Source organism: Rattus norvegicus, chromosome 19, assembly GCF_036323735.1.
Source record: "Rattus norvegicus strain BN/NHsdMcwi chromosome 19, GRCr8, whole genome shotgun sequence".
NCBI lineage: Eukaryota > Metazoa > Chordata > Mammalia > Rodentia > Muridae > Rattus > Rattus norvegicus.
Genome location: NC_086037.1, coordinates 50,910,517 through 50,925,741, shown reverse-complemented (window position 1 = coordinate 50,925,741; position 15,225 = coordinate 50,910,517). Strand labels below are relative to the sequence as shown.

The following is a 15,225-nucleotide window of genomic DNA, read 5'->3' as shown; positions in this document are numbered from 1 at the left end:
ATTTGAAAGCCAGAGGTAGGATAGTTATGAATTCAAGATAAGCCTGGGCTGTAAGCAAGGTTCTACATTTAAACAACCAAGGAAAACAAACCCAGCAAGCACCTACTTGTCAACACTTAGTACATATAGAGCTGAAGCAGTGAGTGATATCTAGACTGTTAACTGTCAAATCAGCAACTGACCTACATTCAGGATCAGCATGTTGTTGCACAGAGCCAGCAAGTGGCAGTGGCAGTTTCACCACAGCAGCAGTCTGAACTATGTTAAATGTGCAGCCTCTTCTCTGATGGAAGAGCTGCAGCTGTTGTTCTGTTAATCTAAGAACAAAGGAAGACAAGTGGGAGGAAAAAACTAAAAGGATACTTGAAACAGAATTTAGCACAATCACAAATTAAAGGTCTGAACTAAAAGTCCAGTTTTATAATACTGCAGAGGAATTTTAATCCAGTAACATGGCTGCTCTGGCAAGGGACCACACACCTTTAATCCCTCTGGCTGGAAAACAAACATGCTCTTAGTACACACCTTTAATCTCAAACTGTGCAAGTGAGGCTAGTGTATAGAAGGGAGCAGTGATGTTTGAAAGTGACTTCTACTTGGAGGGCAGTTCTGTAAGTTCAGTCAGTTGAGTTTGGCAGTCTGCAGAGTTGAGCTGGGAGTCAGTGCAATGAGCGCAGTGCAGTGGACTTGAGTTTGTTCTTGACTTCAGGTCAGTTGGTGCAGAGGAGGCAATTTTACCAGGGCAGTTTTACAGAGAATGAGAAGGAGCCAGAAGATTAGATAGATAGCTACAGTTAGAGTGTGAGGCCAAGGAGAGCAATTCAGTCAGAAAGCTAGAAGAACCCAGTTTGAACCAGCTAGTCAGACATCAGAAAGAGCTTGAAAGGGTGGGTTTATTTAGCAGTAAGCTCCAAGATAATAATTACTTCAGATGAGTAAAAGATACCTTTACACAATAAAATAATCTTAATTTAAACATTTAAAATATAACTGTGATTATTTCTACATTATAAAAATCATGTTTTAATATATATCAATTGGTTCAAAATCTGGAGCACAATGCAGCATAACACAGGGGTTTGGGTTTTTCCCCCCCAAGTATTTTTGAATTTTTCAAGATAGGGTTTCTCTGTGTAGCCCTAACTATCCTGGAAGTCACCCTGTAGACCAGGCTGGCCTTAAAATCATAGAAAGGCTCAAAAAAATTCTATCTCCAGAGCAGACACATGGGACAGGTATAGAAGTGCACACCTTTCATCCCTCCTAGTAGCTGGGATGCAAAGGCAGGTGGATCTCTGCTCAAGGCTAGCACTCTTTATATAGTAAAATCCTGTCTTGAAAAACAACAGAAATTCACAGAAAAGCAAAACAAGAAGTCAACTGACAAATGGCTGGGAATTTGGCTCTACAGTAAAACACTAGCCTAGAATGTGCATCTGGAAAAAAATTCACTTGAAGAGTTTACAGCTCAGTATCTGCAGTGGCCAGAGTACTGGTTACTTTTTGCCCTCCAGTTATAGCTTGACATCAATCAACTTTTATCAAGTTCTTCAATATGTGGCAATGAGAAAATTCAATAGCCAGTCTGCCTTCTATGATGCTTCAATCTGGGAATGTTTTGTTTGTTATGTTTCTTTTTTTGGATTGTGGATTTTTTGTTTGTTTATTTGATACAGTTTCAAACTGTAGCCCAGGTTAGCCATCCTCTTTGAGGCTGAGGAAGGCCAGGTGGGGCTACATAGTGAGACCTTGTCTTATGTCTTAAGACAAATTAGCAAATAAAAATCCAATATAATTTATGAATACCTTTAGAAAAGCACCCCTACCACCCATATCATACTGAGAAGCAGCTTGTAATGGTATAAGAGCTAAGTCTAGAATAAACAAACCTGAATCTAGCCTGGGCTCAACTGCAATAACTACAACTGGTACATGTTATCACCTACTCAGAAGTAGCAGAATGGTAAGGACTGGATCAGACAACCAGAAATAGACAACAGAAAGATGCTACTTTGAGTTGCTCTAATATATATATATTTATTTATTTTATGTTTACAACAAAGACCTGGAATATCTCCCTCATGTCTTTGAAAACCATCTTCTACTCTACCATTTGTTCCCTTGCCAAAAAGTTACACTCTCCTTGGCAAATTTGCTTTTATTATGTCAGGTGCCCGTTGATTCAAATTTACTGAAAACATATATTCATCTTCAAATATCACTGACTTATGAAAACTTTGTGAAATCCTTCCTATGAAATCTGTCATACATATTTCTGCTAACCTTCCAACATGGATCTTTTATACTTGCGTTATAATAATTCTGACTGCCTATACCATATAATCAGATATTAGATGTGACTAGAAGGCCCCAGAAACGTACAGGTTACATATTGTCTTTTTTGCCCTATGTGCTTAGGACTTTACATTTAAATGTTTTTTTTTTAATTTTATTTTACATATATGAGTATTTTGCTTGCGTGTATGTCTGTGCATCACATACAGTACCTACAAAAACAAAAGGCGGCACTGGATCCTCTAGGATTGGAGTTACAGGTTATGAATGTCATGTGAGTATGTAGAGAGATTCTTCTGTGTACTGTTATGGAAACATCACCTGCCAATAAAAAGCTGATTGGCCAGTGAGCTGAGGCGGGAAATGGGAGGGGAGAGTTCCCATAGGGAGAGATGCACTCTGGGATAGAGTGAGATGTATGAAACTGAGAATTGGTAACCAGACACGTGGTAGACTTAAGCTAGAATGAATGGGTTAATTAAGTTATGAGCTAGTTGGGGAGACAACACTTCAGCCCTATGACCAGACATTACTGACAGCTTTTCCATTATGGATGGATCTAGTGCATCTATAAACCTGTAACAGGAGATAAGCAAGGTCTAGGTCAGTTCCTGATCCAGATAGCTGATCTAGAATTATTTTCCTAAGACAGATTAATATAGAATTAGAGAAAACTAAAATTCTATATCCAGTTCTAGAATCTTTAGGATTTTCACTAGATGATAGTACAGATAACTATATATGGTGTTACAGGTAACTTATGTGGTGACTCACTTTTGTCATTACAGCATTTAGGAGGCTGAGGAAGAAAGATCACCATATAGTTGAAGTCAGCCTGACCTGACATTGAGTTTTAGTTCTGCAAGAACCGAACCCCACCACCACCACCAATCCTATCCTAGGGGTCAATTTCTAATACTACATGGGTCTGGTGGTACATACTTATAATCTTAACACTTGGGAGGATCAGAAATTTAAGGTCACTCTCCATGATATAGTAAGTTCAAGGCCAGCTTAACTCAAAATATATAAACACACGCACATTCACAGAAGTAGGGTAAGTAGGGTGAGGTGGGGAGGAGATGGCACTTACCATCATCTAAAGTGATATCCTGTAGACCAATGGTTGCAAAGTTAGGTTCTTGATCTTCAGGTTCAGGTTTAATGCTCACAGCTGCACCACCAGGTGGAAACGATGCTGGGTCACACAAACTGTGACAAACTAAGGATGAAGGTACAGAAAGACCTCCTTGCCCTGTACTTTGTGCTTGAGTTGAGTGCTGTCCAGAATGCATTCTGGTAACTGGAGATGGTGATGAGGCAGTTCCTGAGCTAGGAGATTGGTAAGGCATAGACTGCAGCTGAGGGGACGGTGGCCCAGAAATCGGTGAACTAGAAAGAGCATGAGAGGCTGCTGGGGAAGCTGCTGTAGCAGACCCTGGATGTGAAGGACAATATGTGATAGGCTGTAAATGGGAAGAAGGCTGACCTGTGACCTGGGCTGCTACTGGAGAAGAAAGAGATCTTTGTCCTGCACTTGAACAATGGTATCCCATTGACTGCAGATGAGGTGGGGTTTGCACAGAATGAGGTGAATGAGCTAAAAGATGTCCTGTTGCATCTGAATTTGAAGAATGAAATGGTATTGGTGACAGTGGTTGACAGCCAAGATTTACTAAATTAGAAAGAGCTGCATCCTGCTGAAACAAAACTGGATCAAATTCTTGACTAGAGGCAGGATTCATAGGAAGACAAGTTGGACCATTATACATATTAGTTTGTATAGACTGATAGGAAGACCCCATAGGAGATGTTGGTGTAACTTGAAAAGGCTGGTGCATGACCGAAGATGGTATTATGTGCTGTTCTTTGCCAGCACCCTCATCCCTACATTGCAACTGTGGCAAATGGGTGGAGGTTATCATAGATGCATATGCTGGCTGCACTGGACAAATCAAGCTTCTTGGTGCAGACAATGCACTGTCATGGGGGTGCCCTGTATCTGAGGAAGGCCTCTGGGTCTGGGCAGAATGAGGCACAGGCAAGGATGGAACTGAAGACAAATCAGTATCTTCTCTTTGTTCTTGCTTCATCAAAACTGAAAAATAAAGGATTAAGACAAATGTTATTATATAGCTTACAAAATGATTATCACATAACCTAATTCTATAATTCTGGGATACATAACTATAACACAATGGGGATGAACTCAATGTCTTTACAAAAGAAAATTCATGTAAAATGTTTTATTTGTTGTAAACATACATGCATGTACACACACACACACACACACACACACACACACACACACACACATTTTTAGTTTAGAAAAAATTACATTCATTCAGTTTGTGTGAGTGCAGATATATGCCAGGTGCATGTGTGGAGATCAGAGGACAGCTAGTGGGAGTTGGCTTTCTCCTTTTATTATTCAGGACCTAAGGAACCAACTTAGGTAGGTCATAAGGCTTAGCAGCAAGTGTCTTTACCAACTGACCCAGTTCACTAGTTGTTTTTATGGTTTTTGCAGGTTTTATATTATGTATATATTATCACTAAAACAACAACAACAACAACAAAAAAACCAAGCAAACAAACAAAAACAGACTTAAGCATAATTGCACACACCTTTAATCCCAACACTTCTGAGGCAGAGGCAAGCAGATCTCCTGAGTTTGGGGTCAGCCTGGTCTACATTGCAAGTTCTAGGCCAATCAGGGCTACTTATACTTAGTGAGAGACCCTGTCTCAAAAGCAAAGTAAATGACATTTATGTACAAAAATGCCATAAAGAGGGCTGGAGAGATGGCTCAGCGGTTAAGAACACTGACTGCTCTTCCAGAGGTCCTGAGTTCAAATCCCAGCAAACATATGGTGGCTCACAACCATCTGTAATGAGATCTGATGCCCTCTTCTGTTGTGTCTGAAGACAGCTACAGTGTATTCATATATAATAAATAAATAAAACTTTTAAAAAAGCCATAAAGAAACCTACTACTTTTATGTTAACTTAAAAATTAAATATGGAGGTGTTGAGGATTTGGCTCCTTAGGTAAAGTGATTGCTGCATAACTGTGAGGGCCTGAACCTGTGCAAACAAACAAACAAACAAATAAACAAACAGGTCAGGCCCTTTGTAACTGCAGTTCTGCTTCAGCAAATTGAGAGATGGTAGACCAGAGAATTCTAAAAGCTTATGAACCAGCTAGTCTGACATAAGCAGAGACTCTCTCTTAAACAAGATGGAAGGCAAGGACTGACATCTGAGAATGAGGTTGTCCTCTGACCTCCAAATATGGGGCACAGCAAGTACAATGCTTATGACACAAAAATTCATTTTTGGATGTGCACATATACATGAGAAGTGTTTAAAACATAATTTAAAAAGAGATTAATGGCTGAGCAGTGGTGGCACATGCTTTAATCCAAGTGCTCGGGAGACAAAGGCAGGCAGATCTCTGAGTTTGAGGTCAGCATGGTGGTCTACAGAGTCAATCCCAGGACAGCCAAGATTTCACAGAGAAACCCTGTCTCAAAAAAGAGGATGACTGCTAAAAAACAAACAAAAAAACAAACACGAAAAGTCATCAAAAATAATCCTGTGGCCTGTAAAGCACAGAATCTAGGATTCCCAATCTGAAACCTGCCTCTCATGTGGTAGGTTCGATCCTCTACCACTGTGCAGCTATTAAGAGAAAAACTGAGGAAGAGATGAGGGAGCACACACCTGTAATCCCAGTACTCAGCAGAACAAAGATAAAAGAGCAGCCTGGGCTATCAAGTCCCTGCCTAAAGAAAAACAACAACAAAACAAAAAATAGGAAAAAATAATGTAAAAACAAAAAACTACCAAAATCTCTAAGAAATCAATAAACAAATTAATTAATTAACACTACAATACACAAAACCAATACATAAGGCCATTCTTGGTGACACTCGCCTTTAATCCGAGCACTCAGGGGGCAGAGGCACATGGCTCTCTGATTTCCAAGTTAGAACCTATCTTAAAGGAAGAAAAAAAGAAAGGCTAGGAAAAGAAAAGGAAGAAAGGAGTGGGGGTGAGAAGAGAGAAGGCAGGCAGGATGGCCGACTACTCTCATTCCTTAACTCTGGTTAAGTGGAGACCTTGGTTATGTCACTGGTTGCTTACTGTGAATGAAAAAGGAGACAAGCCAACTGAATGTGGTAGGACATGCCTGTAACCCCAGGATGTAGTTAGTAAAGAAAGAAGAACCTGGAATTTAAGGCCATCCTTTGCTATTCAGCAAGTTTGAGGCTAAGGCTTGGTTCTATCTAGGCCAATCCAAAGTTCTTCTGGGACTCTACTGATTTTCATTTTGATATGTAATATCAATAGAATTACATCTTCATAGTATCCTCCCAATTCATGAGATGGTAATATCAAAGCAACATAGCCTCTCCTGTTTGCTTGCCTTTTAATTAATACCATTAGGAAGTAATCAACACCTCTAATTTGCTGATCATAGTGCTTATTTTTTGCAATTACAGAAGCACTCTTCCTTATTCAGGACAGAGATGAGTTTCATCACAGTACTGCTTTACCATCTGAGTGCAGCTGGGCATGATGGTGCACGCCTTTAATCTCAGCACTCAGGAAGAAGAAGCAGAGAGAGGCAGATCTTCTAGAGTTCCAAGCCAGTCAGCGATACACAATGAGACCAGCTCAAAAAAATGAAAACAAAACCAGCCAAAACAAACAAAAAACCAACCAGCAACAAAACCCCACAACCTAAAAGTAAACACACCCAGGAAAGCTGGGACCTACACATTCAGGAGTATGGGAATCAGAGCTGTTATCTTCTTCAGTCTATTCCAACCTCTAGTTTGCTCCAGTCAGGGTCTCATTACATGATATTCTTACCTGTCTTATTTTCTGAGATTGTGATTACATACATGTGCCACTATACCCATCTTCAACCTCTATATTTTAAAATCTTATTCCTTTTCACCTTCAGAAATCTGATATTCTTTTTTTTGTTTTGTTTTGAGAAAAGTTCTCACTATGTAGCTCTGGCTTTCCTGGATCACTATGTGGACCAGGTTGGCCTCAATGTAACAGAGATCTACCTTCCTCTACTTGGCAGAAATTGATATTCTTTATTTTTTAAATTTTTTATTATATATACATATACATACATATATATGCATAGACAGTCTCTCTCTCTCTCTCTCTCTCTCTCTCACACACACACACACACACACACACACACACACACACAAACAAAGGAATCAGATTTCATTACAGATGAGTTACCATGTGGGTGCTGGGAATTGAACTTAGAACCTCTGAAAGAGCAGTCAGTGGTCTTAACCACTAAGCCATCTCTCCAGCTTGAAATCTTATATTCTTTTTTTTTTTTTAAGGTTTATTTATTTTATATATAAGTACACTGTAGCTGTCTTCAGACACACCAGAAGAGGGCATCAGATCTCATTACAGATGGTTGTGAGCCACCATGTGGTTGCTGGGATTTGAACTCAGGACCTCTGGAAGAGTAGTCAGTACCCTGAGCCATCTCTCCAGCCCGAAATCTGATATCCTTTTTTTTTTTTTTTTCTTTTTTTTGGAGCTGGGGACAGAACCCAGGGCCTTGCGCTTGCTAGGCAAGCGCTCTACCACTGGGCTAAATCCCCAATCCCGAAATCTGATATTCTTAACCATCACTGATACTCAGTGATATTTAAAACACTTTTATTGTTTGATCACTTTTTAACTTCTGTGAGCTCCTGATACATAAATCTAACTCCCACATTACCTTCCTGCCTCTGCCTCAAAAGTGCTTGGATTAATTACAGGGAGTCCCAAGTAGTTCTGAAGATTGAACCCAGGGCTAGCGCATGTTAGTAAAAACAGCAGCAGCGACAAAACAACCCCCTCCACACACACACATACACCACCACCACCAAAAACCAGTCAACCAACCAACAACAAAAAGACACAACCTAAGAATAAAAGAGCTACATTCCCAAGCCCTGAATATGATGTCACCTCCCTGTTAATACATTGTGCCTTAAGTCTCATAAGATTCTATGATGCCATTACCCACAAGAGCTATATATGATTAAGATTTGAAAACAAGCCAGCTGTTTTGGTGCATGTCTTACAGGAGGCAGAGGCAGGAGGATTTCTGTGAGTTCAATACCAGCCTGGTCTACAGAGTGAGGTCCAAGACAGCTGGGACTACACAAAGAACAACAACAAACAACAAAACAAACAAACAACAAAAAATATTTGAAAATATAAAGTCTTTATAGACTATAAATTAAATATATAGTGAATAACCCTTAATAATTACTAATATTACATGGTAGCATATACCTATCATTTTAGCACTGAGGAGGATGAGATGGTCAGCCTGGGCTACAGAGCAAATCCCAGGCCAGCTACACAGTGAGCTCTTCCCTGTCTCAAAAAACAAAAACAAGGGGTTGGGGATTTAGCTCAGTGGTAGAGCGCTTGCCTAGCAAGCGCAAGGCCCTGGGTTCAGTCCCCAGCTCCAAAAAAAAAAAAAAAAAAAAAAAAAAAACTCTTCTAAATAAACAATCAAATAAAATGTTGACTTATTTCTTAGACTCTTCAAATACAAGGTAAAAAGTTTTTGCAAGAGGGACTGGAGAGATGGTTGTGGTTAAGAGCACAGGTTGCTCTTGGCAGAGAAATTGAGGTTCGATTCCTAGCACCCACATGGGGCTCAACCATCTGTAACTCCAGTTCCAAGGGATCCGAAGCCTCCTTCTGGCCTCTAACAACACCAGTATGCAAGTGGTACACAGACATCCATGCAGCCAAAACATTCATACATATAAGATAAAAATTTATATTAAATTTAAAAAGTTTCCTCTTGGAGAGAAAGGTTCATTACTATATCATCATCATCATCATCATCACCACCACCACCACCACCACCACCACCACCACCACTACTACCACCATCTGTGTAAATATTTGTTCTTTAACTATTTGACCATCAGTATATATTACTAAATGTAATACTTAGGTCATAATAAAAAAAAAACTGGAAAATTAAATAGCTTTAACTGTTGCGAAAAGAGGTATGGATACATTTTTGGTTAGTGGGTATCACAAAAAGAACTCTGACACTGACTTTATATCCTCCATAGCTCACAGGCTGGTACAATTGTGATTTGTCAAATGAAAATGCAACAAAAGCTAGGGAATGGTGGCTCATGCCTTTAATCCCAGCACTTGAGAGGTAGAGGCAGGCAGTTCTCTGAGTCCCAGGACAGCCTGGGCTACAGAGCAAGCTCCAAGACAGCCTGGGCTACACAGAGAACAACAACAAAACAACAACCACAAACAACAACAAAAATAGTATGTTGGCATTACATTAAACATTTTAATGCAAGATTCTTATCATAAAAGAAAAGTCTAAATCATCACAACCTCTTGTACCTGGTGTGTAAGTAAAACGTTGAGACTGGCTTTTTTTCCTCTTGCCATTGCAAAGATAAAAGTGCACCTGCACAGCAGATGTAACTGCTGGGTTATGATAGGGAGGAACTTCAAGGACAATATGACCCTAAGGAACAAGGAAAGCAAGACTGTGTTATACTCAGAACTAAAAATGAAATGCACCTGTCAAATTCAAAGCAATTCATGAAATTTAACTCTTAGTGCAGGGATTTCCCCATCACAGAAATTATGCACATAAACTAGTCAAATAAGTCATTTGGAGATTTATCTATACAAATATTTGTTGACAAAGACAAAAATTTTTAATCATTAAAGAAAAAATTGATTTTTACCCACACACTGTGTATCTAGTTAGAGCAAAAATAAAGACTTTAGGCTTGGTGATACATATTTGTAACCCAGTACTCAGCAGGTAGAAGTAGATAGATCACAAATTCAAGGCCAGCCTGAGCTACATTGTATACCTTTTAAATAAATAGGCTGGTCTTAAACTCAGAGATTAGTCTCCCTCTGACTCCGGAGTGCTGGGAATAAAGGCATGCCCTACCACAGCCTGGCTTGTTTATTTTCCTTAATCTTTAATTTGAATACCAGAAAAATATCACACTTTTAAGCTAATAAAAACTAGTTTCGGGGCTGGGGATTTAGCTCAGTGGTAGAGCGCTTACCTAGGAAGCGCAAGGCCCTGGGTTCGGTCCCCAGCTCCGAAAAAAAAGAACCAAAAAAAAAAAAAAAAACTAGTTTCTTTTTCTCATTATTCTTTTCCATACTATAAAGTTGCATTATTCAATTTTCTCCTAAGTTTCTTAAACACTGTTTTCTTTTGGGGGTTGGGGGGGAAATAAGAGTCTCACTATCAAGACTAGAATGGTTTTCAATTCACACACAAATACCTACCTCTATCTCCCATGTTCTGGGATTAAAGGTATATGTCACCATGCCTGTCTTTAAATACTACATTTTTTTAAAAGAATTATATATTTTTAAAATTTTATGGGTATAAATGCTTGCCTGCATATATGTATTATGTATCATGCATGTGTGCCTGGTTTCTGAGGAGATCAGAAATGGAGATTAGATGCCCTGGAACTGCAGTTACAGATGGTTGTAAACCATCATGTGAGCACTAGGAACTGAACCCAGGTCCTCTGCAAGAGAAACAAGTACTCTTAACCACTGAGCCATTTCTCCAGCTCCTTTAAATACTTCTTACTAATTAAATAATTAAGGTAAATTTCTTACCCCTTGACATTTTTCTCTGATTATTTTTCCTTCAGCCTCCCAATGAGGTCTTCCATCTATTGAAAGAAAAAAATTTACAGTTAAAAGCAATTTAAGTTTGAAAAATTAATTTGAAAATCTAATCTGTGTAGTATCACAAATTACTGGCAGGGAGAATTTTTTTTTTTTTTTTAAATCACAGAGTTCTAACTAAAAAAGAAGAAAATGTAAAACATAATGAAAGAATAACATTAGGCTGCCCAGGTTAACAGCTAGCTAGTGAGGAATTTTTCTTTCCCCTCTGCCCCAAAGTGACATTGATCCCTGGCCTCTAAAATATGCACAAAAAAAAACCCCATAAACCACGCATAACCTCAAAACACATGCATTCAAACACGAAGAGAAAAATGATCTTAAATAAAACTAAAGAAAAGCCAAGGTGTTCAATGTGGAGGCAGATGGCTGATATTCCAGCCTTGAAAGCAGAGGGCAGCAGGATCAGTTTAAGGACTGATTTCAAGACCAAGTCAGTAGTGGTGGTGCGCACCTTTAATTCCAGCATTCTGGAGGCAGAAGCAGGGGGATCTCTCAGTTCAAGGTCAGCCTGGTTTACAGAGTGAGTTCAATGACAACCAGGGCTACACAGAGAAATTCTATCTTGAAAAACAAAACAAAAAAAACAAAACAAAACCAACCAACCAACCGAAAGTATTTAGACCATATCTTACAAATTTTATCCCTATACAATTTAGTTAGGTTATTCACAGGGTTGTACAGCCAACTGCTAACTGCAGACCCTTTTTACAGTCTCTCGTCACTTCCTGCATAACTGCAAAGCCCTAAATCTAGTTCCTATGTCTATGAATTTCTTACTCTATGTATGCTGTTATGGCTTCCCCTTTTTTTTTTCTTGGAGCTGGGGATCGAACCCAGGGCCTTGTGCTTCCTAGGCAAGTGCTCTACCACTGAGCTAAATCCCCAACCCCTGGGTGAATTATTTTTAATGTCATTAAAGAGAATTTAACATTTACATGTAAATTTAGTAACTAAGTTTTCAATAAAACCCAGTGCTTAGATGATACCTATAACTTTATGAAGACTATTTGGTGATTAATATAACTGAAATATCTACATAATTTATTTCCTTCTTTTATCACTTAGACTGAGTTAATTTGTATTTTATATTATTTACCTTGTCCTTTTTCAAGAAAAATGATTTTGGATTCTGGAAGAAAATTAGATCCAGTCACAATCATTTCGTGGCCTCCATTGACAGAGCAGCTGTTGATACTGTACTTCTCAATGTGAGGGAGCTCTTGAGCAGATCGCTGAGCTGTTTTTAAGAGTTAAGAAAAAATATTATTTTAAAATATTTCACACATTCAAGATATGCCCAAACTATAAAATAAACACTGGGATTAATTTATCTAGACTTTTAAAAAAAATCGAGACACTAGTAACAATTCTTATTAAAAGAGCTAAAATGTTTAGAAATAAGAGAGTTATACTGAATTGATATAAAATTATTTTAGACTACAACTACAAAAAAATTTGATAAAGAGAAATTAATGTCTTTAACTGATGCATTGGCTCTTATACACTTACTTAATATTTTGTTTTTAACTCGAGTGTATGCCACCCATAGAACTGTTAAAATTTACAAATCTAGTTATAAGAATCAAGCCCAAAATATATAATTAAAATATGAGCAATTAAGAGAAGACAAGTATCAGGGTTGGGGATTTAGCTCAGTGGTAGAGCGCTTGCCTAGCAAGCACAAGGCCCTGGGTTCGGTCCCCAGCTCTGGAAAAAAAAGAAAAAAGGAAAAAAAAAAAAAAAAAAAAAAAAAAGAGAAGACAAGTATCTAAGTAACTCCTATATGAGGACAAGCAACTCTTTCTCAGATCATCACATTAGACTTCTCCATAGAAGTCTAATCTTTTAGACATTTTTTAAAATAAATAACTAAAACAAAATGGAACACATATTTTACTATTCAATCTCTAAAAGCAACAATGACTTTCTGCAATGACTACATTTTTCTACTTCCACAGGATTTCAGGAACATAATCTGATCCTCCGTTTCTTTTCTTCTTTCCTTTTTACTTATTTGTTTGTTTGTTTATATCTCAATATTTTATATTGTAGCCTTGGCTGTAAACCAGGCTGGCCTGAAACTCCTCCCACATCTGACCCCCAAATCCTGGAACTAAAGGTGTGCCCCACCACACCTGGCTATAACCTGACTTCTAATGTACAGTGTCACTTAGTTTTTAATTCCACCCTTTTCCTGCTACTTTCTGTTCTTTTTTTTTTTCTTTTTCTTTTTTCTTTTTTTCGGAGCTGGGGACTGAACCCAGGGCCTTGCGCTTGCTTACTTTCTGTTCTTAACTGCTAATAACATAGTCCCCCGTCCCCCCCCACCACACACACACACACACACACTCTTTTTTGAGTCAGAGTCCACATTGGTCTTGAACTTCATCTGTAGTCAAGAGTACCTTAAACTCCTGATCCTCCTGCCTTTACCTCCCAAGTGCTAGAATTACAGACACATGTCCCTAAACCCACTATAAATTCTGTACCATATACCCATATTACTTTTTAAAATATCCAAACTTGTTCTTTTTTTTTATTTGTCTGTTTATTTATTTAATGTATGTATGTACACTGTAGCTGTCTTCAGACACACCAGAGGAGGGCATCAGATCCCATTACAGATGGTTGTGAGCCACCATGTGGTTGCTGGGAATTGAACTCAGAACCTCTGGAAGAGCAGCTAGTGCTCTTAACCACTGAGCCATGTCTCCAGCCCTCCAAACTTGTTCTATAGTAAACTATATCACCAAGATTTTTTCAGGCATTCTTACATTCACTTGGGAGATGATAAAAATATAGCTCTGATTCAGCAACTAGCAAACAGACACAAAGGAAGATTTTATAATTACATGTGATCTCAAATTAAGAGTACAAGTAGCGGGCTGGAGAGATGGCTCAGCGGTTAAGAGCACCTGACTGTTCTTCCAGAGGTCATGAGTTCAATTCCCAGCAACCACATGGTGGCTCACAACCATCTGTAAAGAGATCCGATGCCCTCTTCTGGTGTATCTGAAGACAGCTACAGTGTACTTATATATAATAAATGAATAAATCTTTAAAAAAAAAAAAAAGAGTACAAGTAGCTTGGGTGGGGATGTAGTTCAGTTGGTAAGTTGCTGCCCCAGACCCTGGATTTGATCCACACAAACCTGGCATGGTGATGCATTCCTATAATCCCTGCACTTGAGACCTGTAGTCAGAAGTACACAAATTCAAGGTAATATTTAGCTATTGTAGTAAATTTGAGGCCAGCATGACATATACGAGATTTTATATTGCAAAATAAAAGGCAGGGACTGCTGAGTTGGCTCAGTGTTTAAGAGCACTTGTTGTAAACCCAGCACTGTGATGATACACGCCTTTAATCTCAGTCTCAAAAGGCAGAAGCAGTTGGGTCTCTATGAATTCAAGGTCAGATTTATCTACCTAGAGACAGTTCCAGGCCAGCCAGTGTTACACTGTGAGACCTTGTCTCCAACTAACCAACTCCATTATTATTCAGCTGAGGGGTAAGCCTGCAAAACAGAATTCTATTATATTAAGGTTAACACCTAAAAGATAATCAAGTGACAACTAAAAGCATCAAGATCATAGCTTTAGCTTTAGCTTTAAACATACAGAACAGGGAGGGAGGCAGAGAAGAGGAAAAAAGCTTCTCTACGGTCGCACAGCTGCTAGAATCAACCTACAGTGAGAAGTCATTTCTAACCTAAAATTAACACTCTTTTCACCTTGTTAGCTTATTTTCATATCAGGAAAACAAACCAGCAACTCACACTCAATAGCTCAGTCGGTATTTTTAATATATATCCTATTTTAATTAAAAAATTACAAAATTTACATCAAAGCCTTTAAAGATTATAAACTCACTTACAGCACTCAACAGGAATAGATGCTATCTGTAGAGAAAGGACTTTTCCACTGGGCTGTGGGATGTGCACACGAAATACAAGTCGGACTCTAGTATTCTTTCTGCCAATATCAGTTTCTCCTTTTCGAAGTTCTATATCTGAATTGCGGAGTTTCAAAATACCTGCACAGTCGATACTAGAAAAAGACAATACATTTTTAATTTCATTATTCAGAAACTGGTTCTGAACAACTCAACAGCATAGATATACACTGTCAATTTGTCAGGTCATGCACACCTATAA

General features: G+C 38.6%; 1 protein-coding gene across 13 annotated transcripts in view; it reads right to left on the bottom strand.

The window, feature by feature from the left end:
* Nfatc3 (nuclear factor of activated T-cells 3) overlaps positions 1-15,225 on the bottom strand; it is a 74,529-nt gene that overhangs the window by 19,251 nt on the left and 40,053 nt on the right. For 9 of the 13 annotated variants that reach the window (XM_063278127.1, XM_063278129.1, XM_063278131.1 and 6 more), the window contains 5 exons: positions 14,946-15,118; positions 12,165-12,305; positions 10,994-11,049; positions 9,722-9,857; positions 3,389-4,393 (listed from right to left, as the gene is read on the bottom strand). In XM_063278127.1, the coding sequence (XP_063134197.1) occupies positions 3,389-4,393; positions 9,722-9,857; positions 10,994-11,049; positions 12,165-12,305; positions 14,946-15,118 (1,511 nt within the window). 13 annotated transcript variants of the gene reach the window in all.